We start from the raw sequence: 27,006 nt of genomic DNA, 5'->3' as shown, positions 1-27,006 counted from the left end.
ACCTGGTGCCAACAACCCTGACCCTGCCGCAGTTCTGACCTTGTTCCCCTCACCTGAAATCACTCCTCCTTGCCCCCTGAAATCCCACCCTCCCTCCGGCCCCGAAATATCACTCCAAGGCTGGGATGCCCCATCTGCTACTCCCCTGGCCCACAGACCCTAGTCCAGGCCTGACTCCTCCGCTTCCCAGCTCCGACTGGGGAGAGGTTACCGAACCTCTCTGAGACTCTATTTCTTCCTCAGGAAGATGAGGTTGACTCTGACTCATAGTGCATCTGAGGTTCAGGGAGCTCATGGCCCCCCACCTCACAGGGCCCTTTCAAGGTTGGGGTTAGATGTGCTAAGGGCTGTGAGTGTACCCTAGACCCTTGCACGTGGTGGGCCCCAGTCTGCTGGCTCCTCCCAGCCTCTTTGAGCTGAAATTCTTTAACCTCAATCAGCCTATATCTGGGCACCTGTCCTCTCCTTGAAAGCAGAGGAAAACCAGCTTTGTTCTTAGATCTTGGACCACAATGGTTTCTTGACTGCTATTCCCATTCCCCCGCTGACCCCTCCCTCCAGTCCTCCAGAGAACTCACGGCCCAACTCTTGCTCCTTAAAGCTGATGCCCAAATCCGATCTCCTTCAGTCACCCCTTCCGAGTCCCCACTCTATCTCCTGAAGTTGCTTGTGGCATTTTTGCTCGGGGGTCCTGTTGACTCCTTAAACCATCTTCCCTCATCCACACCTCTGCTCTCCCAGGCACCCCAACTCAGTGCTTGGCTCTCAGGGCTGTCTTTTAGTCACAGGGCTTTACACATTCTTCTCTCATGAACATTCTGCATCCCTCCCTCCCTATGACGTCTCAGGCATTTACTGAGCACCAGCTACAGCTAGGCTCCATGGCAGGTGCCAGGGTTCAGAGGTGAGTAAGAGGCTATCTCAGGTCTCTGCCCTCTGGGAACTCAAAGGCTTGTCAGAGAGATGCATGAATAATGACTTTCAGTGTGGTAAGTGCTGTGAAGACAGGATGCGCTACTGACTGCTGGGGCCTTGTCTAGGGTGTGACCACAGCTCAGCCTGGAACAGAAGGAAACAGCTTCTAAGGGGATTCTAGTGGCAAAGCTAGACCTTGGAGGATGGAGTATCCAACAGCAAAATCAAATCACCCAGCACTTACTTACTCCGAAGCCCTCAGGGGCCCCTACTGCCCTAATCCATTATCCTGGACAATCTGATTCCAATCCATCCTGCCAGACTCCAGATCCCTGGGTACACCTGCCATTCTAAGGCATGACCACGCAGAGGGGTAGAAAGCTGCATAGCTGTACTTGGGTTGCTTTTTCTATACCCTCCTCTCTACAAACCTCCCCACCAGAAATCATGTCCTGGGCCAATGCCACTCAAAGTGGGACTCTGCATCGATGGCATTGGCATCACCCCGGTACTTATTAGAAAAGCAGAATCTCAGCCCTCACCCTGGACCTAAAGAATCTGAATCATGTCGTACGCACATTCACGTTTGGGAGGGTCTGCTCTCCACCCCACAGCGACTCCCCCCAGGCCTTCGCTGCCTCCTCCTCGGCTCCATCGACCTTCACGCCCCGTTCACCCCGCAGCGGCACCACCTCAGCACCTCCTGCCCAAGGCAGTGCACACACACCACAGCTCTCTCCACCTCCGGGACCTCTGGCTTCACCTGTGGACAAATGCCACGCCATGGTCCTTCTGTCAAACTTACTGGGGGACAACCAGCAAACAATAACTGATGCGTACTTCCTGATTATCATGCGCCACCAGAAATGCTTGTCATTATGGAACCATCACTCGTGATGTGGACATACCTGTCATTCCAAGTGTGGAGATGAGGAAACAGAGGTATTAGGAGGCTCAACGGGGGTCACAGAGTTAGTGGGGAAGGGGCCAGGTCTGGAGACGACCCCATGCTTAAAACCTGTACCAAGAGATAATAGTGAGCACCAGAGCCTTGCAGAGAAAATTCTGTGTGAGGAGGCTAGGAGCTGAGGAAGTGTCCCTGCATTTTATGCGGGGAACAGTCACTTGGCTGGGACCTAGAAATGAGGAGAAAAAACAGTCAAGAACAAACAGAAGGCAGGCGGAGGCCAGATCGCGGAACCCTTTAGTGACAGACTAAACAGCTTAGAGTCATGGGGGACAGGAAGGTAACGAAGTTCGGGGAGCAGCTAGTTAAAAGTGGCAACCTCCTTCCCTGACATCTATCCATCCCCTCACCCCGAGAACCCGATTCTTCACCATTTGGGACTTGCTTCTCTGACCTTCCTAGTGTGTCAATCACCCAGTCTCCCCCAGGTACACTTGGCTCCACCTCCTGCCCTCTGTGACCCCCTCCTTGCTCTTGCGGGCCGAAGCCCAGCTCCTGGGGAGCCCCATACACAGCAAAGCCTTATTAAGAGTCATAAAACGGGCTTCACGTGCCCCTTGACAAGGCCCAGCTGCCGGGAACTCTCCCTTGGACAGGTAGCGCCTTCCCCCCAAGGCCTCAGGCTCAGGTCGCCTCTCCAACCTGGTCTTCCTACACCACATCTCCTATTTCTATGCCTGTCTCAAGAGGAAGGCGGAGAGTGATGTTCCCCTTTAGCCAAGCCACCTCCCAAGGAGGCCCAGCTGGGCCCTGGGTGGGGGCGGGGCGGGGGAGCGGAATAAGAGACATGTGTCCTAGAGAAGCTCACAGGAGGGACCACAACCCTGAGTGCGTACCTCTTGACAGCGGAAACATTCCTATGAGCCTCCCACGCACAATCGTGCACTTGGACCTATTTGGAAATTCTTAAGAAACTGAAGCCTTTATAGGTCCTTGAGAATCTTTCAGTAGCAAATAAGCATTGCAACAAGAAGTCTGCCTTTATGACAGAAAGTTTTACAATGAACTTTGCATAGGACAGAAAACATTGCATTTATAACACAAAAATGTTAAATTCCTGCGTTATAGACTGAAAATATGTTGGTAGACCTTTATTTATGAAACAGAGATCTAGAGTCCGATTCCTCAACGTGTGGTCTGTGGACGAGTCTTAACAGCACCTGGGAACTTGTCAGACTCCTAGAATCAGAATCTGAATTTTAGCACTAAAGCTAGGGAGGCCCTGGCTGAGAGCACATGGTCACAGGGTTTTGGGTAGAGATGGGGGAAAGCAAGACCAGATGGAGCCAGGTTACGTGGAACCCATGGAGAATGACGTGATCTTAAGTATTTTTGTAGGGGACACTTCCTGATAGCAATGTGAAGGAGGGAAAGGTGTGAAGAGCCTGGTAGGGACAGTAAGCAAAAGCAGAGGCACATGGCTGAAACCTCGGAACAAATCCGGTTTTATCGGGGGCGGAACAGAGGGCGGCTGGAGGAGGCATTACTCAGGTGTGATGGGCAGATCTGTCCAGTGCAGGTGTAGGGGTTAGTGAAGAGCGACCTCAGGGTTTCTAAGATGAAGACTGTGGAGACTTATGGGGGACAAGGCTGGAGACACAGACCTGTGTCTATTTTTAAGAAAGAAGATGCTGAGCTCTATTTTGAATGAGCGGAAGAAGGATCTGAGGATGCTCAGGGGACGGTGTTTAGATGGAACATATATGGGACCTGAACTGCCCAGGGATGACCAGGCTGCAGACACAGACCTGTGAGCTCCTGGCGATGGGATCAGGTGAGTTCCCCCGGGAAAGGCTACAGGATGATAAGAGCAGAGGATAAAGGGAATAGCAGAGGATGAGCCAAGGCAGGCAGGGAGGCAGGAGAGGAGCTGCACCACAGAGGCCCTGGAACGAGGGAGGGGCAACCAGCTAGGTGCACAGACTGAACTGGCTACTCGTCTTGACAAGCGAGTGGTCCTTGGCCATCACAGCAAGGGTGATGTTGGTTAAAGGCAGGTGGGAGGAAGCCTGGGGATGGCAGGCTGCAGGATGCATGGGTAGATAAAGCCAAGACTGCTTTACAAATGCCTAAAAATCTGACCTGAGGTTGCGAGTCCCCTTAAATCAATATTATATCTTCCCATACACCATGCTTACAGCTGCATTATTTGCAATAGCCCAAAGGTGGAAGCAACCCTAGGTCCATAGATGCATAAATGAATAAGCAAAATGTGGTATGTACATTCAATGGAATATCATTCAGCCTTAAAAAGGAAGGAAATTCTGACACATACTACAGCATGGATGAACCTGGAAGACACTATGCTAAGTGAAACAACCACCGCAGGAAGACAAATACTGTATGATTCGACTTATATTTGGTACCTATGGTAGTCAAATTCAGAGGCGGAAAACAGAAGGGTGGTGGCCAGGGGCTGGGGAAAAAGGCAAATGGGCAGTTAGTGTTTAATGGGTACGGGGTTTGTTTTGCAAGAGTTCTGTGGCTGCATGAGGATGACGGTAGCTCAACAATGTGACATGACAGTACTTAATGTCGCTGAACCGTATACTTAAAAACGGTTATGATAGTACATTTTACATGATATGTATTTTAACACAATTTAAAAAAACAGATGTCTTTCCTTCATTATAGATATAGAAACTCTGAACACCTGGAATTGAACAGAATGTCTGTGTCAAGAGAGGTGAGCGCAAATCTTTTTCAGTGACCACAGACTCCTCCTCAGCAGGATTGGCAGGGAAAGGGAAAGGAGTAATTAGGCAGAGATTGGAAAGTGAGGCCAGGCTTGGAGAAGCCTTTTTTCCCCAGGGGATGGGAAGACAGTCTTCAACGGCAAGTAGAGAGGTAAGTGTGAGCCAGAAGACACTCATTTTATCAGAATGGAGGAAAAGAAGAAAGGACAGGAGCCAGAAAATGAAGGAGGGGTAAAGAGAAGGAGGCTCCCAGCGAACAGCCTTGAGCATCTCAAGGTCACAAATGGTGGGTCACCTGGAGAGGCGAGGACAACGAGAGACCTGGAAAGAGTGGAATGGTCAGGTTGGTTGGTGTAGGAGTAACCAGGGGGGACGGAATGCTGGTTGGACAGCAGGGAGGGCCTCGCGGGCTGCAGTGCCCAGAGCACACAGTCCGATACTATCACTAGGCCTGGGACAATGGTCCTCAAAGGATGGTCCCTGGTCTCTGGACCAGCAGCACCGGAGCTTGTTAGAAATGCAAATTTTCAGGCCCCACCTGAGAGTGTGAGTCAGACCCACAGAATCAGAAAGCCTGAGGGTGGGGCCTGGCAGCCTGTGTTTTAACAGGTGACTCTCATGTGCTAAAGTTTGAGAAACGATAGTATAGAACACAGGCATACTTCGTTTCATTGTGCTTTGCTTTACTGTGCTTCACGGATATTGAGCACTTATGAACTGAAGGCAAGACACTGCACTAGCAGGAAGATTACGACCCACTTTATTGCAATACCTGCTTTGCTGCAGTGGTCTGGAACCAAACACGCAATATCTCCACGGTATACCCTTATAGAAATTCAACAGAAGGTACACATCATCTGTTTTATAGGAAAGTTTTGAAAAATCGGCCTAGCAACGTCTACATAAAAGAGCAAGAAATGTGTAACTGCTTCAATGACAATACAACTTATTTCTAAAGTTAGAGAAATGTCAAAGGATGTTAACAAAATTATAGCAATATAGTGTATCTAATAAACTTCCTTAGGTGAGATCTGGAAAGCACACCTCAGATCTGGGAGCTTAGTTCTGATGCTGCGTCATTTTGTCCTGTAAATTGAGACGTCAAACTACATGCTTTCACATGACTGTGCTTTGGCAAGGGGGAGAACATTCTTAACCAGTAAAACATGACAGGTAACTAGAAAACCTTTCCAAAGGCCAGTAAGTGCTAGTATCTTGCATTCTAAGAACTAGTACACTCCTTCACTCACTGACTTTTCCATTAGTGCCACTGATGCCTAGAGTTATAAAAATATTATACTGCACTGGACTGTGTTCATAAAGTCCACATGACTGGGATGCCCCCGTAAACACCTCTATACCTTCAGAGTTTCATTCTACAATACTTTCTGACCCAGGTAGGCAGGGTTTTATTTTTTGCTAGGCAAATAATGGGTTAAAGTACCAGACTGTATGGACCCCAGTGCCTGCCACCTCTGACCAGAGGCAGAGCACTCGATATGACAAATGTAGGCTTCCTGATAAATGGCCCACCATTGACCTTGTTACCGGGATTCCCGACACTGGCTTCCCGCCTGGTTTCTCTGCATCCAAGTCCCTGTCTGCACCTACCAGCCATCTAACGCTCATCCTCTCGTGCCTGGATCCCCAGTGCCACCTGCTTCCCTTCCTCTGCCAAAGGCCAGCTACTTGGTTCTGATTTCAGAACTAGGACTGGAAGAGAAACATGGGTGTTCGAGCAGGAAGGACAAGGTAGAGGTGTGAGCGCCAGGGGGAAAAGGAAGGTAAGGTCTAGGGAGACCCCGGTCTCCTGCCCCACCTCCCTCACATACCCTGGCTCTTACAATCCATTAGCATTTGGGCAGTGGGGAGCACAGCCAGCTTGTTTGTCCCCCATGCGCACCTATCATAGACCTCGTCCCTCCTCCTTCATCTAGCCTGGGTATGTGACATTTTAGGCTCTCGTGGGCCCAGTGGCAGGAAGAAGCAGGTGAGGGGGACTGAGAGAAGGCCGGTGTAGCAGGAGAAGAGCTGGGGAGGGATGAGCACATCAGGAGTGGTGTGACTCAAAGCGAGGGGCGTTCTGCAAAATAACTGGCCTGTACTCTCCAAAAATGTCAAGGTCATAAAGGTCAAAGACAAGCGAAAGGACGGTTCCAGTTTAAAGGAGACTGAGAAGACATGACAACCATTGGCAACGTGTGACCTGGGGTTTCCTTTGCTTCGAAGGATACCATCAAGACAGCTGACAAAACCTGAGTAAGGCCTGTAGATGAGATAATAGTATGGATTTCAATAGTATTGAATATTGATAATAGTCAATATTGATTTCTTGATTTTAAAAATTGTGCTGTAGTTATAAAGGAGAATGTCATTGCTTCCAGGAGATGGACGTGCTCTGGGGGAAAGGAAGAGTCTAATTCTTAAATGGTTCAGGGAAAATACATATACATAGAGAGAAGGATAAAACAAATGTGATAACACAGTACCATTTGGGGAATCTGGGTGAAGGGTGTAAGGGAGTTCTTTGTTCTATTCTTGGAACTTTTCTATATGTGAATTAGCTCAACATAAACTTAAAAGAAAAAATAAATCTCAGAGAACTGTTTTTTTGTTTGTTTTTGTTTTTTGTTTTTTTTTAAGAAAGATAGACTTGACTTTACAGACCTCACAGTGTAGCTGAGGCAATAGGTATTAATACAAATAATTACACTAATTAATGACAAAATTGCAACTGTGAAAAGTGCTATAAAAGGAGGGAGATCTGGTGGCAAAAGGGTTTAGAGCCGGCAGTTTTACCTAAATCAGGAAAGCGAGCAAAGGCATCTGCGGTCACGGAGCAAAGCCCCAAAGCACGAGTTAACTGGGGAGGAGGAGTAGGTTCCAGGCTCTCACAGCCCGATTTTTCTTCTGACCCCTGACTCTTCAATTTTCTGCAACTGCCATGGATGAATTTGATAACCAGAATGGGTATGAGAGGCTGCTAGGTGAACTAAGTGGACAAGATCTAAGGTCAGGCTGTCATCATCTCCTCTCTAGACACACCAGTGGTTAGAGTCAAGGGACAAATGACAGAGTTGGCTAATGCCTCTCTCACCAAGACTGTCAGGTATAGACCAAGGCTGACTCACCTGAAGCAAGTGGGGTGCAGGGACCAGGTCTTTACATCCTACTCCCAAAGTCAGACCAGTGCTTTTCACCAACACAGCATCCAGCAGGCTGTGGCCCCTTTCTGGTCCTGGGTCCTGCCCCTTTAGGCCTAAGAGCTAGGACCTGTAGCTCTGGGAATGGGCCATCACTCACCCACAGCATCTCTCTGCACTAAACGCCAAACCAAGTGCTCTTCTGGAGGGTCAGGGGCCTGACCACAAAGGGCAGGGACCCTTTTCTGTGCCTTAATGAGTTTTTGCTTATTAACTTCTTTAAAATGGTCAATTTATAGGAAATGGGTTCTATTAATCTCATTTTACAGTTAAATGATTTGTCTAGGGACTGACCTGGGTTCAAATCTTGGCTGTCTGACTTGAGAGCAATGTGCCCTTCGGGTATTCACTTCATCTCTCTGAGCCTCAGCTTTCTGATCCCATCTGTAAACGAGGGCTGGTAGGAATTTGCAAGATTTTGGAACTAAAAGGTACTGTTTATTCCCTTTTGAGGCTTTGATAGGCTCAGTACAAAAAATTCACTCCAAACTACACACAGTGCTTAAATATTTATTAAAGGCTTGTGTATCCTGACAGTAAATCATGGGACCTGAATTTTCCAGGACTATCCCAATTTCAAATCCTCTGTCCTAACTTTCCACATAAACCATCGAAATGTCTCAAAAATTCCACTCTCTCAGTATCCAAACAACACCTCCCAGGCCTCCTCTTGCACAAAAAGGCAGCACAAACATTCTTTTTCAGACTACAGAGTCCAATCTCTGATTTAGAAAGTATAGTCAGTGGGGCCCCGTAGGCCCCCTGAAGGAAATGGGGTCAGGGGGAAAAAACCATGGCAGTCAGCACTCATCACAACTTTCAGACTTCGTTGTTTCCTGGCACAGTGGTGTGAAGAGCAGAGAGCAGCCAGAAGCCATACCGTGATCAGAGCATCACCCAAAGAAGGGTACAGACTGGGGAGAAGAGCTCTGCCCACCTAGGTACCAAATGGCCGCTACCTGGGAGGGCAGCATGGCCAGAGCATTGCTACGAGGATTAAATGAAAGAGCTAACCTTTAGAAAGCACTCAGGAACAGTGCCTGGAAGCCAGGAAGTACCAAATCAGTGTTGATTAACTAAACCAGAGGCATCCCTGGCCAAAGGTGCTCAATGCCTCAAAGACAGCCCAGAGGCATCGCTCCTATCCAGGGAAAAGGAGAATGGACACTTACTTCTGGGTTGAGTGAGGGCAGGCCTCTGAACAGAGATGGGTGAGTACCCTAACTACAGAAGGTGGGTCCTGCATTAGCCAAGCTCAGAACACTGGACCTGGGGAAGGCACCACTCCTGAAATACCAAAGGTCTCTTCATGCCTCTGAGCCTTTGCATCTGCTGTTCGGTCTGCCCCCTGAACACTATTTTTTTTTTTCTCTGTCTTCAAGGGTAAATTTAAATGCCAGCTACTCCCTAGGAAGTTCCCTGATGGCTGTCAGAATGAGTGGCTATCTCTCCTGGTCTCTCTTATGTCTGGCTTTATCTTCTTTTAAAGCAGTTATCAGACAGATATAGATAAAAAGAGAGGCAGACAGACAGACAGACAGACAGGAAGACAGACAAGACAGATCTCACGATGTCACTATCATCCTTACTCTGCCATGAATCCTTCTAAGATATGGGTTCGAATTTCATCTCTCTAACCCCAGTGCCTGACACATAGTATAGGCTCAATAAATGTCCGAATTTGTGGTTAAATATGTGTTCACAGCTGGTCTTCACCGGAGGCACGACCAGAAGCTGTGTGATGCAAGATCTCTGGGTCCTAGAACCCATGACTAGATCAGATTTCAGCCAGGGGCCTACCAAGCACTCTCTTTAGTCCCCCCTCAGGCAGATGAAAAACATCTGTGACAATGGAGCCTGCGGTTGCCAGGACCCAGAACAGAGCAGTGTGGACAATGGCCAGGTCCCATCCTGTCTCTATTAGAGCTGGTAAGTAGAGCCGAGGGTTGGGAAGAACACCGGCAGGCTGCCCTGCCCCCACCAACCTGTCAACGCCATGGCCAGTGGAGAGTGCCTTAGGCATTCCAGCCCCTGCAACAGACCCTGGGAAGAGATGGAAAGATTGGCTCTGCTGTCCAGGAACCATTGTCTGGTGGAAGGAAAGCGAGCACTGGGATTATGATCAAGAGGCGCTCTCCTAGGTAGAGAGGCAGGTCCCTTCCCAACCTGTCACGCATCCTGAGGGTTGGGGGAAGGTAGGGTGCCTCGTCTTCCTGCTCCCTCCAATCTCCAAAGCTAAACCCCTCTGGCGGGCTATGTCCATCCTAGAAAACAGAACCCCTTGTGCACCTGGACACGAGGTTCAGAAGGTCACAGTTTGTCCCTCTTGTTCCTAGCCCCACACTACCTTTGCTAGCTCAGTTTCCTTAACTGCAAGAGGAGAGAGAGAGATGACAGTGAAGTTAAATAATGTATGTGAAACTTCCCAGTTCACAGTCAACAATCAATCCCCTGAAACCAATTACCAGCTTGGAACCCCAATTTCTTTCAGGGATAAGATTTGTCTGACCAGGTTCCTGATGTTTGAACGAGAATGTTAAAAGCTACCAGGATACTTCTCTATAAAATGCAGAAAGGAGGGCTCAGATATAAGACTGGTGAAGCAGTGTGAGACCCTGAATTTGACTGTGTTAACTTAGGTTCTTTATCCTCTCTCAAGTTGTTCCTGACGGCCTTCTCTGTGTCTGATCTGACCAGGCCCTGCCCTCCCCTTGCAGAGAAATTCCCCCAATCCTCCTGGGTTCACTGGGGTCCACTGGCCAACTCTGCATCCTCCACCCCCATCACTGTATCCGCCATGCAGAAGCAGCTCGGTAAATGCTGGCTGAACAGAATGCTTCAGCCACTCTTAAATGCCTTCAGAACTTGACCTTTTACATTCCCCAGCTAATGTCGAATTTGCATAGAGGAGTCTGTTTTGAGAGACAGTAAATCGCCAGAGACAACTCGGAATCAATATAGAGTATTAGGTATGTTTTATTCTACTCTAATTCTCAGCAAATTGGTATTCCATTAACTGTATGTGGGATTTATGAGAGCTCACTATAAACTAGAATATTTAACTAGAACGACCTACTCTCTGTCATATAATAGCCTACTGTTGTTAATGTTCAACTAGTCAATCTCAGAAAGGCTTCCAGCTTCTAAGCTACTTTACATCTTGATTTAATCATCAGGAAAGTCATCTATTTGAAAGTCTCCATACTATAAAATACAGCTTGATGCAGAAGAAAAAGAACTGCCCTGAGTCATATCCCAGCTACACCACATAACGTGTAAACTGGCTGCTCAAAGCCTCAATTTCTAAATCTGTAAAATGGGAATAACACCAACCTCCCTCATGGCGGAGTTGTAAAAATTAAATGAGTTGATGCATGTGGATGCACTCTGTGCAGTTCTATAAGGCTACACAAAGATTAGTTATTATAATAAACACATAAGATGAAATTCGCAAACAACTCTGATAAGCTAATGACAGAAAGCAAGAGCAGTGCTAAAGGGGGAGATGGGCTATTTGGCCCCCCAGGGGACATCTGGCCATGTCTGGATGCATTTTTGGTTGGCACAGCTGAGAGAGAGGGATGCTAATGGAATCTGGTGGGTAGAGATTAGGGATGCTGCTAAATATCCTACAGTACATGGGACAGGTCCTATAACAAAGAATTAACTAACCCGAGCCATGAGGTTAAGAAACCCTGCTCTAATAATCACTTAAAGTTGGGTGTAGAAACTTTTTAGAACAGAAATCTTTCTAACCAGGCTTTACTTTCCAAGCATCATCTGCTCAAACATTTGCAAGATGGATTGTCACACAAAACAGCTCTTTTGTAAGTAAAGCTGAACTGCCAACTTCTGGGGTTTCTGAATGTATAAAACTGCTTTTAAAGAAGATGCTCTCTGATTACAATTCAGTAAAATTGTTTTTCCAAAGCCCTTGACTTCAGGAGTTCTCCAGGGCATAAGGACGGGGTCTGTCACTCTGCCACTAGGCCCTGAAGATGCTTTCGTAATTCTAATTTCCTGGTGAAATGGGAGCCACGAGGGTCTCTAAACGAATTAAATTCACATCAAGCCAACTGCTCGCTTGCTTTGTGCTGGGCGTGGTGCCAAACACCTCCACATAATTTATCCTACTTAATCTACCCAACAACCCAAGGAGGTGGGCATTATTACCGGCTGTTTGCAGGGGAGGAAATTGGGGATCAGAGAGGTTAAACAACTCGCCCAGGTCACCAGCTGGCTGAAGAGCCCAACTTGATAGGAGGTTTCCAGTTTCCAAGTCACAAGCTCTTTTTCACCACCTCGGAAAACCCAGGTGTCAAGTTGTCTCAACTTTCCATGAATTTTTAAGGCAACCGCAACTTCTCAGTAAGTTTAAGTTGCTGAAAATGGGAATTTCCGGGGGGCTGGGCGCGCTCACTGCACTCCTCCACTGCAGCTGTCTTACCGCAGGTACCTGATAAATCATTCCATATCGCCCGCGGAACAGGGAGGATTTATTGGCGCTGGAGTTCGTGCCAGGCCCAGGAAATGCCATCTTTGAAAGCCGAGAGGCGGATTCGCCCTGGTAGCCGACAAGGTCTGGCCGCCGCGCTTGGCTTGCAGCCTGCGGGCTGTGCGCCCCCTCGGCGCCCGGAAGGGGGTCGCGGCGGCGCTGGACCCTCCGGGGTCGCCGGCTGAGCGAGCTCCGCCGGTGGCGTCTGTCCCTGCCCGGGTAGGAGCGCACGCCCACGCCCCGCCGCCGCGTCCCGGAGCCCGCTCGAGACCGAGCCCCACCCGGCCCGGCCTGCTCCCTCCCGCCGGGGCTCCACCAGGTGAGCACGGCGGAAGCGCCCCCTCCCTGCCCCGACGTGGCACCGGGACCCCGGGCCGCCTTGTCCGCCACCCGCCCGCGCGTTCGCCGCGCGCCCGGGGACGGGTGGGGGCGGGGCAGCGTCTTGCGCGACCCCGGCCACTGGTCGCCCCGCACCCTGCCCCTGGCCCGCTGGGATCGCGCCGGTCCGTACCTGTAGCATCCGGGGGCGCAGGCGCCCAGGTAGGTCGCGCGTGCGGGCGGCGCGGAAGCTCGCTCGCGGCGCGACCTGGCCGCCGTCTGAGCATGCCCAGTGCCGCCCGCGGGCGGCTCCCGCCGGCCGGGCTGGCCGCGACGGGCCCGCGCGCCGGGCAGGGGGCGGGAGCCCGGGCCGCCCTTCGGGGCGCCCCCGCCCCCGCCCGGGGGTGGCTCGCCAGGACGCGCCTCCCAGGGCGGCCGGGGCTCGCTGGCCGGCTCTGGGCAGCCCGGAGGCCCCTCGCGCTTGCGTTCCGTAACCATTTATTGAGCACCTACTGTGTATCTGGCCCTCAGTGATTTCATATCTAGAAATGTCAAGCAGTGGGCGCTCAAAAAATATGTGAAATCAGGAGGAGTCTTGCCCAGAGAGCCTGGTTTAGCTGGGCTCCTGCTGACTTCCAATACAGCGCTCATCCCCTTCCACCAGTCAGCTCCCTGGCTTAAACCTTCCCAACGTTTGTTGGTCCCCTACCTGATCCGTGCTCCTGTTTTCCTCTTCCATCTCTTGTCACACCTGCTTTCCTGCTGCCCCTGTGAACACCTTTCTGTCCCTCAAACATTTAGAAATTGGCCAGCCTCCACCTACGTTTCCCTCTGTGGGACGTCTTTGCCCAGCTCTTCACGTGGCTCTCTCTGTCTTCTGGTAAAGGCCTTCCCTGACCACCTTACTAAATTAGATCCCTCTTCATGTCACTTTATTTTCTTCACATTTATCACTATCCATTAATTTATTCAATAAATAATTATTGATCACCTACTCTAGTTCTTCATGCTTGGTGAACAGGTAAAAATGTTGTCCCTTGATGGAGTTTGGGAGAAGAGAGGCAGGCAACAGACAAACATACAAGTAGCAAGCTATATAGTATACTGGGAGGTGATAAGTTCTAAAGGGAAAAAAGAACAGGGTAAGGAGTCTTGGTGCAGGGAGGGAAGTTTTCAATGAGGTGGTCAGATCGCGTGGCAATGAGAAGGAGACATCTCGGCCGCCCAGATAAATTGGAAAGAGCGTTCCCTGCAGAGGGAAGAGCCAGTACAAAGACCCTACAGTAAGTACAAGGCTGCTTAGGCAATGGCCAGAAAGGCAGAGTAGCTGGAGATAAGGTCCTTAACTGACTTCTCTGATTTGCTTACTTCTTATTGCTTACTTCTTATTCTCCGGAATTTCAGCTCTGGGACTGTAGTCCTGACTGTCTTAGCTGCCAGTGTCGCAGCCCGTGCAGCAGCGCTTGGCACACAGTAGGCGCTCAAAAAGATTTGTTGAATGACTGTGATTGAAGGGATAGAGCGACGGCTGAAACCATCCTGTTGGGACCCGATGCTTGAGGTTCAGGGTGCTGATAGGCCTACTGCGGCCCCCAGCAACACCTGGTACCCCACTTCTGTTCTTGTCCCCGCGTCTGAAGTCCGGGGTAGCGCCACAGCAGCCCGCGCCGCCTGAGGGTGGCGTCGGGGGAATTCCGACGTAGTGAGGGAGACCCAGGAAAACGGCCCGCCCCGCGCCCCGCCCCTCACCGACCTCCGGTCGTCCGAAAAATCTGGAGCTGTGGTGTCAGACAAGCGCTGTTGGGACGGGTGGGGAGCGCTCTGGGCATGCTCGGAGCTGGGCGGGGCCGGAGCGGGGAGGAAGGAGAGTCTCCTGGCCCCGCCTGGGAGTGGCCCCGCCTGGGAGTACCCCCAAAGAACCCCGTGGGACCTTCGGCCCCTCCCGGTTCCCGCGCCCTCTTAGACGTAGGGGTATGTGTGTCTGGGGACATTCTTTCAAAGCTAAATGGGAAAGCTGGGAATACAGAGTCTGCAAAAGGTACCTCTGTCCTCTCCCAGTCGCTGTGTGTTTCGGGGCCAGCACCTAGCCTCAGTGTGCCTTAAATAATGTGAATACCTACCTCTTGAATGTGGGTGGCATGTGAGGATTGAATGAAATTAAGAATGTGAACATGTTTAGTCCACTTTAGTGCCTTCCTCAATTATCCATCATCCTCATACCAGTTTGCCAAATGCTAAGGTGAGGAAACCGAGATTAGTGGACATGGCGAATTCTTGGAGTTGTCACAATTTACCTTCCATAAAAAACTAGATTGAAACGACCTTTTCTTTCCCCACAGTCAACAGTCATTAGATTAAAGTGTTCTCAGAGCTAAAAAATATCCATACAGCCAGGGGGGAAAAAAAAACCCTAAATATTTGTAAAATTGTGCATTTTAAATCACCATAATAGAAATAGGAACAAAAGGAAAGACTATCCCCCAAGTTGGAAACAAATGTCTAAAAATAGAGGAATCATTAGATTACGGTATATTTGTTGAAATAACAACTAGTTTACACTAAATCAGAACATGCCGCGACGGAAAAACTTACAGTACAATGTTACTTTTTTAAAAGCTCAAAACTTAGACGCATTATGTAAAGATTATGTTGATCAATTCACCAAGACTTAGAAGAAAATATGGGAATATGTAATAATCTGTTTTGGGGGGCCACTGGTTTTTTTTCTTTTTAAGTTTATCTATTAATGCCACAATGTTGTGTTTGCAGTAATAAAGATTTAAAAGATCAAAATTTTGCATAAGTCTGATAATAATGACAATAACAGCCACTATTATCAAGCTCAAATGTGATCAATATTTTACTCATATGCTGTCTTTAATCCTTATAGTCACTCTACAGAGTGGGTGTTTTTTAGGTCAGTTTTACAGAAGAGGAAACACTCAGGAGCTATTTATAGCTGATAAGAAACAGAGTTGGGATCTGAACACAAGTGGGCCAGACCCGAAAGCCAGGATGTTAGGCTTTATAATACTGCCTCTCTGTGTAGGAACTCACCATGTATTGATCATAAAAGAAACCGTATATTATTCCATTTTTTGCCTTTTTTGCCTTATTTTATGTACCCTTTAATGTGTTTATAGGTCACAGATTACCTTTAAATGTTTTGGTCTCCCATTACTGTTTTATTCTTGGGGCCAGTATATTAGTTTATTCTTTTAAGCTGTTGCTCCTGGAGTGACATGATGTCATTGTCAGCAGTGACAGCAAATCTTATCTCATAAGCTCCCAAACCTTGTGCAAATGGAACTTTTGGATGGACATATAATCTTCTTAGTCTGTGTTGAACCCAGCCAAATCTTGAGCAAATAGAGGCCCAGTTGGGAATAAGGCTGTACCAAGTCTCAGATAATGAGGCCAGTTCAGAGAGAACCTACACAGATTGCTTTCCCTGACAATCATTTTGGAGGCAGAATCATAACATAATGGAACCACGTGGTCCCTGGACTCCTTAGGACTTTGCTGTGATGAAAAGATACAGAGCTGCTAGTCCTGATGATACTTCCTGAGACAGGGCCGGGGCCCTGAAAGCAGCCTTCTTACTGCTGCTGATAAGCTTTGGAAAAAAAAAAAAAAAACGTCTTTTTAAAAATATCACTAGTAGACTGTACCTGGCCTTAGAAATCACTGACAACAAACACAAAAAGCCAAAGAAGGTCATTTCACTGGAGAGGAAGCAATTCTACAAACTAAATATGCATCACTGGTAATGGACCAGATTCATAAAAGAGGAATGGGAGATGAGCAACTGAACATAGTTATTAGCATTCCCAGAAGCTGCCATTTGGACAGAAAATCTGGTGCCAAGAGCTGCACACAGGCAATTGGCTGGGGGCATTTACAGGAAGAGTTTCCTGGAAGGATCACTGAGGATTGTCATTCACATCAAGGCTCAGGAAGTCTGGGCACCATGTGGACTGTCTGAATGATTTACAGGGCAGAGCTCCCAGCTGAGATACTAATGCTCATCAATTATTTGTGCTGTAAATGCAAGTTCAGGAAGGACCCAAGAACCCGTAAATCCATAAATACGTGGTCAAGTGGTACTGTTATAAGTGAAAAGAATCTGATGTTAAGTTATATGCATAGTATGGCTTCAACTGTAGGTCCACAGTGGTTGAACATTGGCAACTTAATATGACACATAGAAAAAAGACTAGAAAAACTGCGACAAAATCTTAATGGGGGCTCTGAGTATTGCATTTACGAGCAAAGAAACAAGATACAGAAGGTATCTTTTACAAATTGGGAGAATGTCAAGTCTTTGTTATCTATATTTTTTCATGAATTCCTTGTCTTGTTTTACAGTGTTTCTTTTATTATCAGGAAAAATGAAGCAAACTTAAAAGCTGGCAAACCGAAGAAAATGATGTAAAGAGAGAGGAAATAGCTTCCTTGGAATTGTACAAAAATGCGAGAGGTTCCTTTCACAGAAGGTGAAGCCTGCCCTGCCTGTCCAGTGGTGGCAGATGGTAACAGGATGGCTGTTCCTGGACCAGGAGGGAGGGAGAGGAAGAAGTGATCAGCGGTCAAGTCAGAAGCCTGTAGGAAAGTGTTCGTCCAGCTCTGGACTCCTCATCCCCTCAGACTGTGTTCCTGAGACTCCAGGACTTCATGGATCTCAGTTTGAGAAAAACAGGTTTTTAAGCCTGAGTTTTATCTATTAAAAAAAAAAATGTTTTTCCATTGCAAATTATCACTGCCAAAGGATTTTGTCTGTAAAACTGATGAACAAATTTAGCATGAGTATAAGAGCAGAGATGAGGTGATTGTTGTCAATTCACATTTATCAGATAGTTATTAAGCACCTACTGTGTGTCAGGCAGCACTCTAAGTCCTTGGGAGACATCGGTGAACAAGATAATCTCTGCTTTCATGGATATGCGTTCTAACAGGGCAAAGCAGACACTGAACAACAAACATTATAAACATGTGACTCATACTGTATGTTAAGAGACCAGGGTTAAAAGTGACAGAGAGAATGATGGCGATGGGGTGGGGAGTTGCAATTTTAAATAGGATTGAGAAATTTAATCACTTAAGCAAACATTTAATCAGAGCCCTGAAGAAAATGGGAAAACTGTTCATACAGATATCTGGAGCAAGACTCTCTGGGCAGAAAGAATAGCCAGTGTAAAGACCCTTAAGGGAGTGTGCCTCCAATAAGGGGGCTAATGGGGTAAGTGGGGAAAGCTACAGGAGATGAAGCCAAAGAGGTACCAGGGGCCAGAACCTGAGCCCCTTCCCCGCAACATTGCCTGCTGTAAGCCCCAGGAAGGACTCAGCCTTTCAGTCTGAGCTGGACGGAAGCCAAGCCAACATAACGGCTGCCAAATGTGCTTGACAACACATCAAAAGTTAAATGCTGTCCCTTTAGATGGCCACTGGATACCAACTTGCCGATAAGCACAGATTCGAATAAGGGAGCCGAAATCATGTAACAGCCCTCTGTCTTAAGGAAGTCAGCCAAACAATCCAGATTATGAATATGTTTTTAACATTATTGTAGAAATGGAAAGAAAATATTAACCAGCTATCTCAGACCTTCAGGAACACTTGAGTGAACCTTCAGGGATACGCGGACTTCAGGTCCGAAAACAGCACACATACTATAGATCAGACGGAGGACCAAACAGACCATATAGATCCACCGACCACCACATAGATTTGCTACTGTACCGGAAATGTAAGTTAGGGACTTTGAGATCCTGCTCTGGAAACCCAAAGCACTGAGAATGTTTTCACCAACAGATGGCTGTGGCTTTAGAAACAAAGAGAAATGATAAGAAATGCCAAGGAAGAAAGTCATCGTCCTGTACTGTGGTGGACCGTATTTAAACAATGGCTTCCCTTGAAAGGGATGGTGTCATCTTACTAAACCACTGGGGGAAATGAATTTGTCCAGCCTCCCAACCACACCTTTAAGGTTCAAATGACTGTCAACACAAGGAGAAAGAAACACCCAGCAATGTAGAATAGTTATATAGGGGTCATGACTTTGAAAAATCAGCAGTGAGGAGGGAAACCCTCAATAATCCTTAAGAGAAGATTCTAGGGAGAAGAGTCAGGAATAATACTGAAGGCAGTGTGTCTTACAGTTTGATCCGGGAACCACATATCCAGGTCACCTTGTGGAAAAGTCCTCGTGAAAAATGGCATCCTGGCCTCAGAGCAGACCTTCAGAATCTCTGACTGTAGGATCCAATCACTGATACTTGGATAGATGGTGCTAAATACCAGAGCATAAACTTCTAAAAGGAAGTGCACATATAAATAGATATAAGGGGAGGAGAAGAAGAGATGGAGGATGGTCATCACGTACAGGCAAATAGAAATGCCTAATAGGGAGCTGTCAGGCTCTCTGCTCTTGACCTTGGATCTCTGACTCCATGCATCTGGCTATGCTTTTTGGGGGCCAGGAGTAACTAACCATGTGACTGAAGAGGAAGTAATGGTGGTACTCATAGTATGGGTGATGTTTGCTAAGAGGGGCAGACCTTAAAATAAACACATGGAAGTGTGTAGTGTACATACGAAACTGAAACTGGGAAGGTCATTACCTCCTGAAGAAGAACTGGAGAAATGAGGGCAGGGGAAGAATGGGTGTTAACTTTTTGCCATAAACTCTTTTATACCTTCTGAACTATCTACCAGGCAATGAATAACCTATTTAAACGTAACTTCTCTCTAAGGAAAAAAAAATGATGTGTGCATAATATTTTTAAAAATTATTTTGTTTTACATTTTGGCTCCCTCTAAATTTTGCCGACCAAGTACAAAGCCCAGGTTACTTGACAAGTCAAGGCTATTGCTATGACCCATGCACCACGATGTGTACCTTGTTCGAAAGAAAAACCATAGGTCAAGAACCATTAATCCTATTGGAAATATGTGTGGCCGAGCAATGGAATGGGGTGAGAGAGGGCATTGGATGAGGATAAAAGGGAAAGAGAAGTCATTTTAGTGACCTCAGGATTAAGAATGATACTTTCCTGACACAGCTGGTAACTAAATGGCTAGAGAAGTAAGATGGACAACTTTACCTAGACCTCAACTGGACGTCACATCCATGAAAAGATGATCATCTGAAGCCTGTTCTTGCTTAGCTGACCATTCCATTCCCGAGACTCTGGAAACCTGATCTGGGTCCAGGAGAAAACTGTGTTCCCAGCCCTGGTGACATTTCAAGAACAGGGGACACTGTTTAGCCTGCCCAGTGCTCTGGTGACCTTCTAGCATTGTATGGATGACACACCACAGGATTTCCTCAACTGTGTTCTGGCGTCCTGCTGGGATGTCCTTCTCATTTTTTCCATGGTACACAGTCACTGCATCGCAGTCCAAACAGAGTGTCCAGCGATGCCTCTGTAAACATGAGTCACATGTGAAGTTAAAGGAATCTGTGTTCAGCCAGGGACAGCGGAGTTCCTGAGGCGTATCATCTTCACACATGGGATGTGGGTTGATGAGCGTCACATGATTTCCTGCCAAGATGCCTGAGCAGTGCTGGGACTGATCTCATGAGCAGCCACCAAGGCCTACATAGAAACTGCTCTTCTTCATCCCAGATTTTCCCTTCCAGGGAGAAGTTCTTCACCTATTGTATCAGAAAACATTCCTCTCTCCCCATTTCTTCGCCTCTTGGGCTTCTCTCACTTTGATCTTTGGTGCCACCACCTAGCCCAGCCTTGGTCATCCCAGCCCAAGCACTGATACAAACCTCTTTCTTGCTTCCCTTTGAAAAATAAAGGCCACCCATATTAACCTCCCCCAAAAAACTCATCTACCATCTCTGCCTGTCAAAATCCTACCCATCTTTTAAGGTCCATCTCACAAGCTACTGCTTCCCGGATTAGCCCAGCTGGTTAAGAGCTCTCTAACCCCTGCAACCCAGCATATTTGGTCTGTTATTTATGCTTCTCATCTCATTCTGACTTGCATTTAGTTATTAATGTGCATGCCCTTTTGGAAGGCCCTTGGAAAATCCCCTGAACGGCGCCAAAGATCTTCCTGGTGCCATGTGGGCTGTGACTATTATTTCTGTGCAATGAGTGCAAAAGGCTATGAGCCTCTTCTGAAAAATATTTTGCCCTTCTGTAGTGAACAAGAAGAATTATTGTTGTTTCTAAAGGCCTTCTGGAATTTTGCTTTTAAGATTGATAATTAATCTACCAATAGATAGATAGAAAAGAGAGACAGATATAGATAGTTAGATAAGGGAGAAATGTCATCGGTGGTGTCCCAAATAAGGTATAATTAATCTGTGACTAGATGTTACTATGCACTTTCAATTTCACTGTGAAACAAAGGAGTTAGGACATCACCCCTGCTTCTCCACACCTAAGACTCGCCCAGCTGTGCTGACAGAAGGTCTACAGGTCAAAGACACACCCTTTGTTATCTGCCTGCAATGCTGAGTGAGCTAATTCCAAACCAGCTCTGAGGCCCATTACTTCCATCTTTAGATAGTAAGACCAGGAATAACAGGGTGAGTAAAATCCATCATCAAAATTACCAGGAAATAGAGGGGGGCGAAAACCTCTAGGTGACTTGTGTTTTCAATTTCACTGAATCTAGAATCTCATGCAGCCTACGGGAAGCTAGTCCACTTTCGTCAGCACCCATGACCATATTTTATTCTCACGCTATAGGATGAATGCATTGAGGGCAACCTTCATCTCTCTCTCAGTCTTGTGCAATCTGAATAATCATCTTTCTCTGACTGCTTAAGCAAGCTCAGGGGCCCCTCCTTCTGCATTTAGATTCCACTAGATTCGCACTTAACACATTATACACAATTGAGCAAGTCTGCTACATCAACTGTGAACTCTCTCACGTCGTTTTCTGCTGGGAGCCTAGATAGAATATGGTACTTACTAAGAGTGTGATGAGTGAAAAGATTAGTGGAAATTGGATTGTCTTATTGATATGCTCAGGTCAGGCCAAGTATACTTACTAAGGCCAGTATAGTATTTTCCACTACACCAGGTTCAGTGGCATAAAAAATGTACATAGCACTCATACATATTTCAAATGCCAATTTATACGAGGAAACGATTTCCCCACAGTGTTATCTAGTTTCTTCTCAAGTTCCCTGGGCTGAGGTCAGTCTTTGTAGTTAATGGTGGGTTCCTGACCCAAACACAGTCTGTGGCAGTTATGAAAAAAAAGTCAGGTTTCCGTGGTTTGGATAGAGAGGTGACCATGGGAACATGTACAGCCCTGTCTCTGGTTCTGATGAAATCACTGAAAAGCCAGCCCAGCCTGGCTGTCTGGTGAACCCACACAAAATGGGGATAGACAAGGACTGTCAAGCATGAGGAAATGGACCCATTTTGCAAAGCCAGCCTTGGCATATGGAGCAGAAAAAAGCATCCATTCTATTCAGGAGGAAAAATACCTCTTTAGCTATTGATGAAGAAATACCGAAGTAATCATGAATACTGTGCGTGCTCTATAAGGAAAATAATATGAACCTAATCTATTCAAAGAAAAAATCTAATTGTAGACTAAGATTTATGAACAGAAATGGGTTATTTTAGCACTGTCAATAATTGCTAAAAAATATGATAAGGGACTGAATGAATATATAATAGTGAGATACCATTGATTATTATATAACTCAAAATTATTTTACAAAGAGTTTGTAATGATATGGGGAAATTCTGGTGATATAGTTTAGATGAAAAGTGTAAGACATAAAGCTGTACTCATAGCAGAACTTTGTAAAGAAGGACACATTTATGCACATTAAAAAATCTTAAAGTACACTTAAATGTAAAGAGTAGTTATTTCTAGATGATGATATAACTGGTGTCTTAGTTTTCTGGGCTGCTACAACAAAATACCGTAGACCAGGTAGCTTATAAACAACAAAGGTTTATTTCTTATGGTTCTAGAGGCTGTGAAATTCAAGATCAGGGTGCTGGCAGGTTCAGTGTCAGGTGAGGAAGTGCTTCCAGGTTCATAGGCAGCCATCTTTTCACTGCGTTCTCATATGTTGGAAGGGGTGACGGAGCTCTCTCAGGGCCTCTTTTATAAGCCCGTTAATCCCATTCATGAGGCTCCACCTTCATGGTTTAACTACTCCCCAAAGGCCCCACCTCCAAATAACATCACATTGAAGATTACATTTCAGCATGAATTTTAGGGGGACACAAACATTTAGTCTACTGCAATTGGTGATTTTAATTTTCTTTGTATTTTTCAAAGCTTCTGGAACATATATACAGTGCTTCAAAACTAAGACAGAGGAATTTTTTAAAAAATCTATGTAACTTGTTGGTTACACAAAATTTCAATTTTTCTCCCAGGTAATTGTGTAGGAGGATATTTTTATATCAGGTGACTACAGCACCCACCACAGCAATCTCATGACTTTTCCACGGAAGGGTTAGTTAGCTGTGGTACCTAAGATACATGCATAGCCTCCTCCTTGTCATCTTTATACCAGCCCTGGCAGTCCTGCTGTGTCCTAGAATCCCCATGAGTCGGGAAGCTCATGAGCCATGGGAGTGCTTAGCAAGATCAACTGGATTCCTTTACTAAGGAATTAAAACTGGAGAACACAGGGGAAAAAGTGAGAAGACACACAAAGAGATTCCAAGATTAAGAGACAGCCAGAGTAACTGTGGTCAAATTTCACACTAATGACCGCCAAAGAAGTGACTTCCTTGTGTCCACACGCCTATATAGTTCTTCCTCATACAGAGACTCAGCCGGAGTGACTTGATTTGACCAGTAGGACATCACCAAACATGACACGAGTAGAAATTTAGTAGGCACATGCACACTGAGGTTGGCACTCTTGGAATCCTGAGACCACCAGGCCGTTACAAAGCCCAGGATGGAAGGCTCCATGGAGAGGGGGCCAGCCATGCCAGGCTAGTCTCAGCTGAACCTTGAGAAGACTAGTAGAAGAACTACCACCCAATACATTGAATTAGGAGAAATAAAAAAGAAAAAATCGTCCTCATTTTCAGCCATTAAGTCTTGGGGCAGGGCATGGTTTGCTATCAGCAATAGATAAGTAGGGGTCACAACAGGGACTCCTGTTGCTGAGGTCTCTGCATCGTACCCTGTTTCCAGGATAGCCTGGGTCCTGCAGGGTGTCGTATTCTTTGAGATCTCTATCTTCCATGTTGGGCCCTGTAGCCTTACAGTAACTCTGCATTATTTTAAGGCAGGAGTTGTCAAACCCCAGCGTTCAAAGAGCTGCACCAAAATGCGAGTGTCTCTCGGGTAGGGCAAGTGTTTTTAGGAGAGGGACATTGTGGGTCTTGTTCACCATTACACTCCCACACCTGGACTGGTAGCTATCACATAACAAGAACCTACAGGGGATTTGTAAATAAATGAACAAGCAGATCTTGTTTACAATACGGATTCTAGGACCTCCCTTCTGTAGACTTTGATTTGGTAGGTCTGGGTTGGGTTTAGGTCTGGGTAGGGTTTAAGCCGCCTGAGTGATGCCAAGGCAGGTGGCCTCTAGAGCACATTTTCACCATCAGGGCCTCAAGGGATCTATGCAACCAAAAAAGACCAATTGACCAATTTTCCGGCTGGCTGTGCTCTGGAATCACCTGGAAGGCTTGTTCATGGAAGGCTCGTTCCTGGTCCTCACCCCAACCTACTGAATGTGCAAAACCCCGGAGGTGGAGACTTTTATTCTGTATTGTTAAGAAACTCCCAGGTGAATTTGATGCAGCTGGTTCACAGACTGAAAGGTATTTGGAAACCACCGGCCCAGCCAACACAATTCTCTGAAAGTCATCAGGCAGCCAAATCTACTTTTCGCCTTCCTAGAACTGAGCACACACACCTCCTTAGTTTGACATTCTTGTGTTAATCTTTAAAGCTTTTTGAAGAAAGGTTTTCATAATTACTATGAGAAGTATTTGTTAGGGACTCCTAAGTCTAAATGTCTCAGCTGTCAATCAGATGTCGGTAACATTTGCCTCTCAAACGCAGTCCTCACTAAATGCGGTAAGGTGTGTCATGGCACTTAAAAACTGAAAACACCGTGCACACAATTTGTAATCCTTCGCTCATAAATATGTCACACAAGGGATTGAAATATTGTATCTATTTTTAGATAATCGATCAGGATTCATTATGAGTTATCTTGTTCTTTTAAGGAAGGGAGAGCCAGACCTTCGGGACCCCTGTGTAAAATGTTTCTGGGCCAGGAAATCCTGGCTGCATTTCTAGTTCCTTCGCATGGTGTTCAAAGCCATGCATGATTTGAGCCCCGCATCACCTTGATCTCTTTCCAGACCCCTTCCCCTGACCCCTCTCTTCCCTTCCTGCCCCCAAGTATCAGCTTTTCCAGAACACAAACACAGTCTGCTGGTTCGCCTCTGTCACTAGCCCTGGACCAAGTGGCACCCTGTATCTGGAACTTTATAATTATTCATCCCCATCCACCTGGACTTTCCCTGAATGTTTGGTGTCTGTTACTATCTTCCACCTTCCAGTCAGACAGATTTGACCAGCTCGCTTTTTTATACCCACTGAACACTCGCCTATGGCCCTGTATCACTTTGCTGCACTGAGTCCAGAAGCCTCCCCCCCTTCCCTGACCTTGAGGGCAGGGGTGTTTCCTTACTCATCCCCGTGTCTGGGCTTGAGCACGGTGCCTGCCAGAGAGAAGGGGTTAATAAATATTTGTGGGCGGAATGTATGAAAGTCAGGGACTGTCTTTGGCACAGTTTAAACTTCTAGGGGAGAAAAAGGTGCTTGTGCCTGGCGGTGGTCACATGTCTGTCTGTGATTCTGATTTCTGGTTGTTGTCCTTTGCCCTTTTCTCCTCCTTGCAAAGACTTATGAAAGCCAAACAGCACACAAACAAGCTGCCTGATCTTTAGCTGGTGGGGATACCCAGCAGGTTTTTAAAATTTGTTTAAGTGGGTATTATGTGTAAATATGATATTTGTAATATATGTAATAATGCAATATACGTGAGTGTGATACGACTGCATAGATTAAGATATTAATGAGAAATCTCTTTTGAGGGTCAGTTCTGAATGTTCGATGCCTGCTAGAGACCTCCAGTTGGATGTCCCACAAGCACTTCAAACTCAGCCTTCCCACAGTAACAGATAAACTCCGTCCCACAGCCTGCTCCTTATCCACCGACCACGTGCCCAGTTACCTGGGCTTCAAACCTTCAAGACTCCCTTCTCTCTTGCCATCTAAGGAAATGACACGTTCCCTGTATTTTACCCCTACATTGTTTCTCACGGCCTTCCCCAACTCTGCCTTCTGCTTTGCGACCTTCTTATTTCTCACCGGGGCTCTTGCAAATAGCCTCCCAATCGGCCTTCCAGCTTCCTCTCATTTTTTTTTTGAAATACAAGTCACAGGTTAATCTTGCCGAAGTTACTGCTCTGCTTGAAAACTTACAATGGCTCCCATGGCCCACTCACCGGATAAAGTCCACACTCCTTAGTCTGCACCATATTTGATGTTAACGAACTTATCCAATCAGATCTCATCTCTTGGGAAGAGAGAATGTGAGAAGGAGGCAGCAAGAGGCATTCGTTCATTCAACAAATATCGATTAGTACCAGCTATATGCCAGGGACTGTTCTAGGTTCTGGGGAAAGAGTGAAGTCCTTGATTTTATGGAGTTTATATGTGAAAAGACGGAAAAAATAAAAAATAAAAAAAGGAGCTGCTTTTAAGATGACTTCTTTCCTGAAAAGTGAGGTGTGTGGTAGATTGTGTAAACGGTATTGGCCCTAATTCTTCCCTCCTTTCCTGCATCCATACTCTTTGCCATGTGACCTTGAAGTTCCTTATGCTAGAAGGAGAAGAAGTCTTTCTATCCTGGAAGATCTTTGTTTGATTTTGGGATTGGCCATGTGACTTGCTTTGGCCAATGGGACTTTAGCAGACTTGATGCAATTAGAAGCTGGGAATATGCTTGTGTGGTTAATTAAGCTTGTCCCTATTGCACTTCTGCTTCTGCCTTAAAAAGACTGCCCCAGGTCGACTGCCTGTTTCAGAAGAATGAGAAAAATGTGAAGTAGACTCGAGCTGTGAATAAATTGTTGTTGTTTGGCGGGGGTGGGGGAGTTATTACACAGCATTATTGGGACAACAGCCGACTGACAGAGAGCTTTAATTCTGTCCTCCACGAGATCTCTGTTTTGGAGGTTCTATTCCAGACAGAACCCCTGGGCTGCTGCCAGGGGGTTCCTTACTTCCGTACAAGAAACCCATCCAGGAAGTATCTTAAGCTAGACATTTACATGAGTATCTAAGAAACCTGAGTATGTCTTTCCCTTGCTACCTGAGAAAGCCTAAGGCAAAATGTCCCCTACTCTCACAGGGTGCTGAAGGGGAGAG

At 46.6% G+C, this 27,006-nt stretch overlaps 1 protein-coding gene and 1 long non-coding RNA gene across 7 annotated transcripts in view; one reads left to right on the top strand and one right to left on the bottom strand.

The window, feature by feature from the left end:
• The window catches only part of PTPN3 (protein tyrosine phosphatase non-receptor type 3), a 106,185-nt gene extending 93,291 nt beyond the window's left edge, over nucleotides 1–12,894 (bottom strand). For 3 of the 5 annotated variants that reach the window (XM_016130020.2, XM_036238690.1, XM_016130016.2), the window contains exon 1: nucleotides 12,788–12,894. In XM_016130020.2, coding sequence (XP_015985506.2) covers nucleotides 12,788–12,881 — 94 coding nt within the window. In that variant the 5' untranslated portion in view covers nucleotides 12,882–12,894. Of the gene's footprint in view, nucleotides 1–1,823; nucleotides 1,934–12,787 lie in introns of all 5 variants that reach the window. The other 2 variants (XM_016130014.2, XM_016130011.2) reach the window with 2 other exon arrangements.
• LOC118614996 lies at nucleotides 12,240–22,424 on the top strand. Of its 2 annotated transcripts, none has more exons than XR_004956236.1 (2): nucleotides 12,240–12,595; nucleotides 16,981–22,424. It is a non-coding gene; the product is annotated as an uncharacterized LOC118614996 (long non-coding RNA). The 2 variants fall into 2 exon arrangements; XR_004956235.1 differs by having other exon boundaries at nucleotides 16,963–22,424.
• The last annotated feature ends 4,582 nt before the right edge of the window (nucleotides 22,425–27,006 follow it).

The sequence above is a fragment of the Rousettus aegyptiacus genome, unplaced genomic scaffold (assembly GCF_014176215.1).
Source record: "Rousettus aegyptiacus isolate mRouAeg1 unplaced genomic scaffold, mRouAeg1.p scaffold_m13_p_3, whole genome shotgun sequence".
In the NCBI taxonomy this organism is placed as follows: domain Eukaryota; kingdom Metazoa; phylum Chordata; class Mammalia; order Chiroptera; family Pteropodidae; genus Rousettus; species Rousettus aegyptiacus.
The sequence above is the reverse complement of the archived record's forward strand: the minus strand, read 5'-3'. Positions and strand labels throughout refer to the sequence as shown.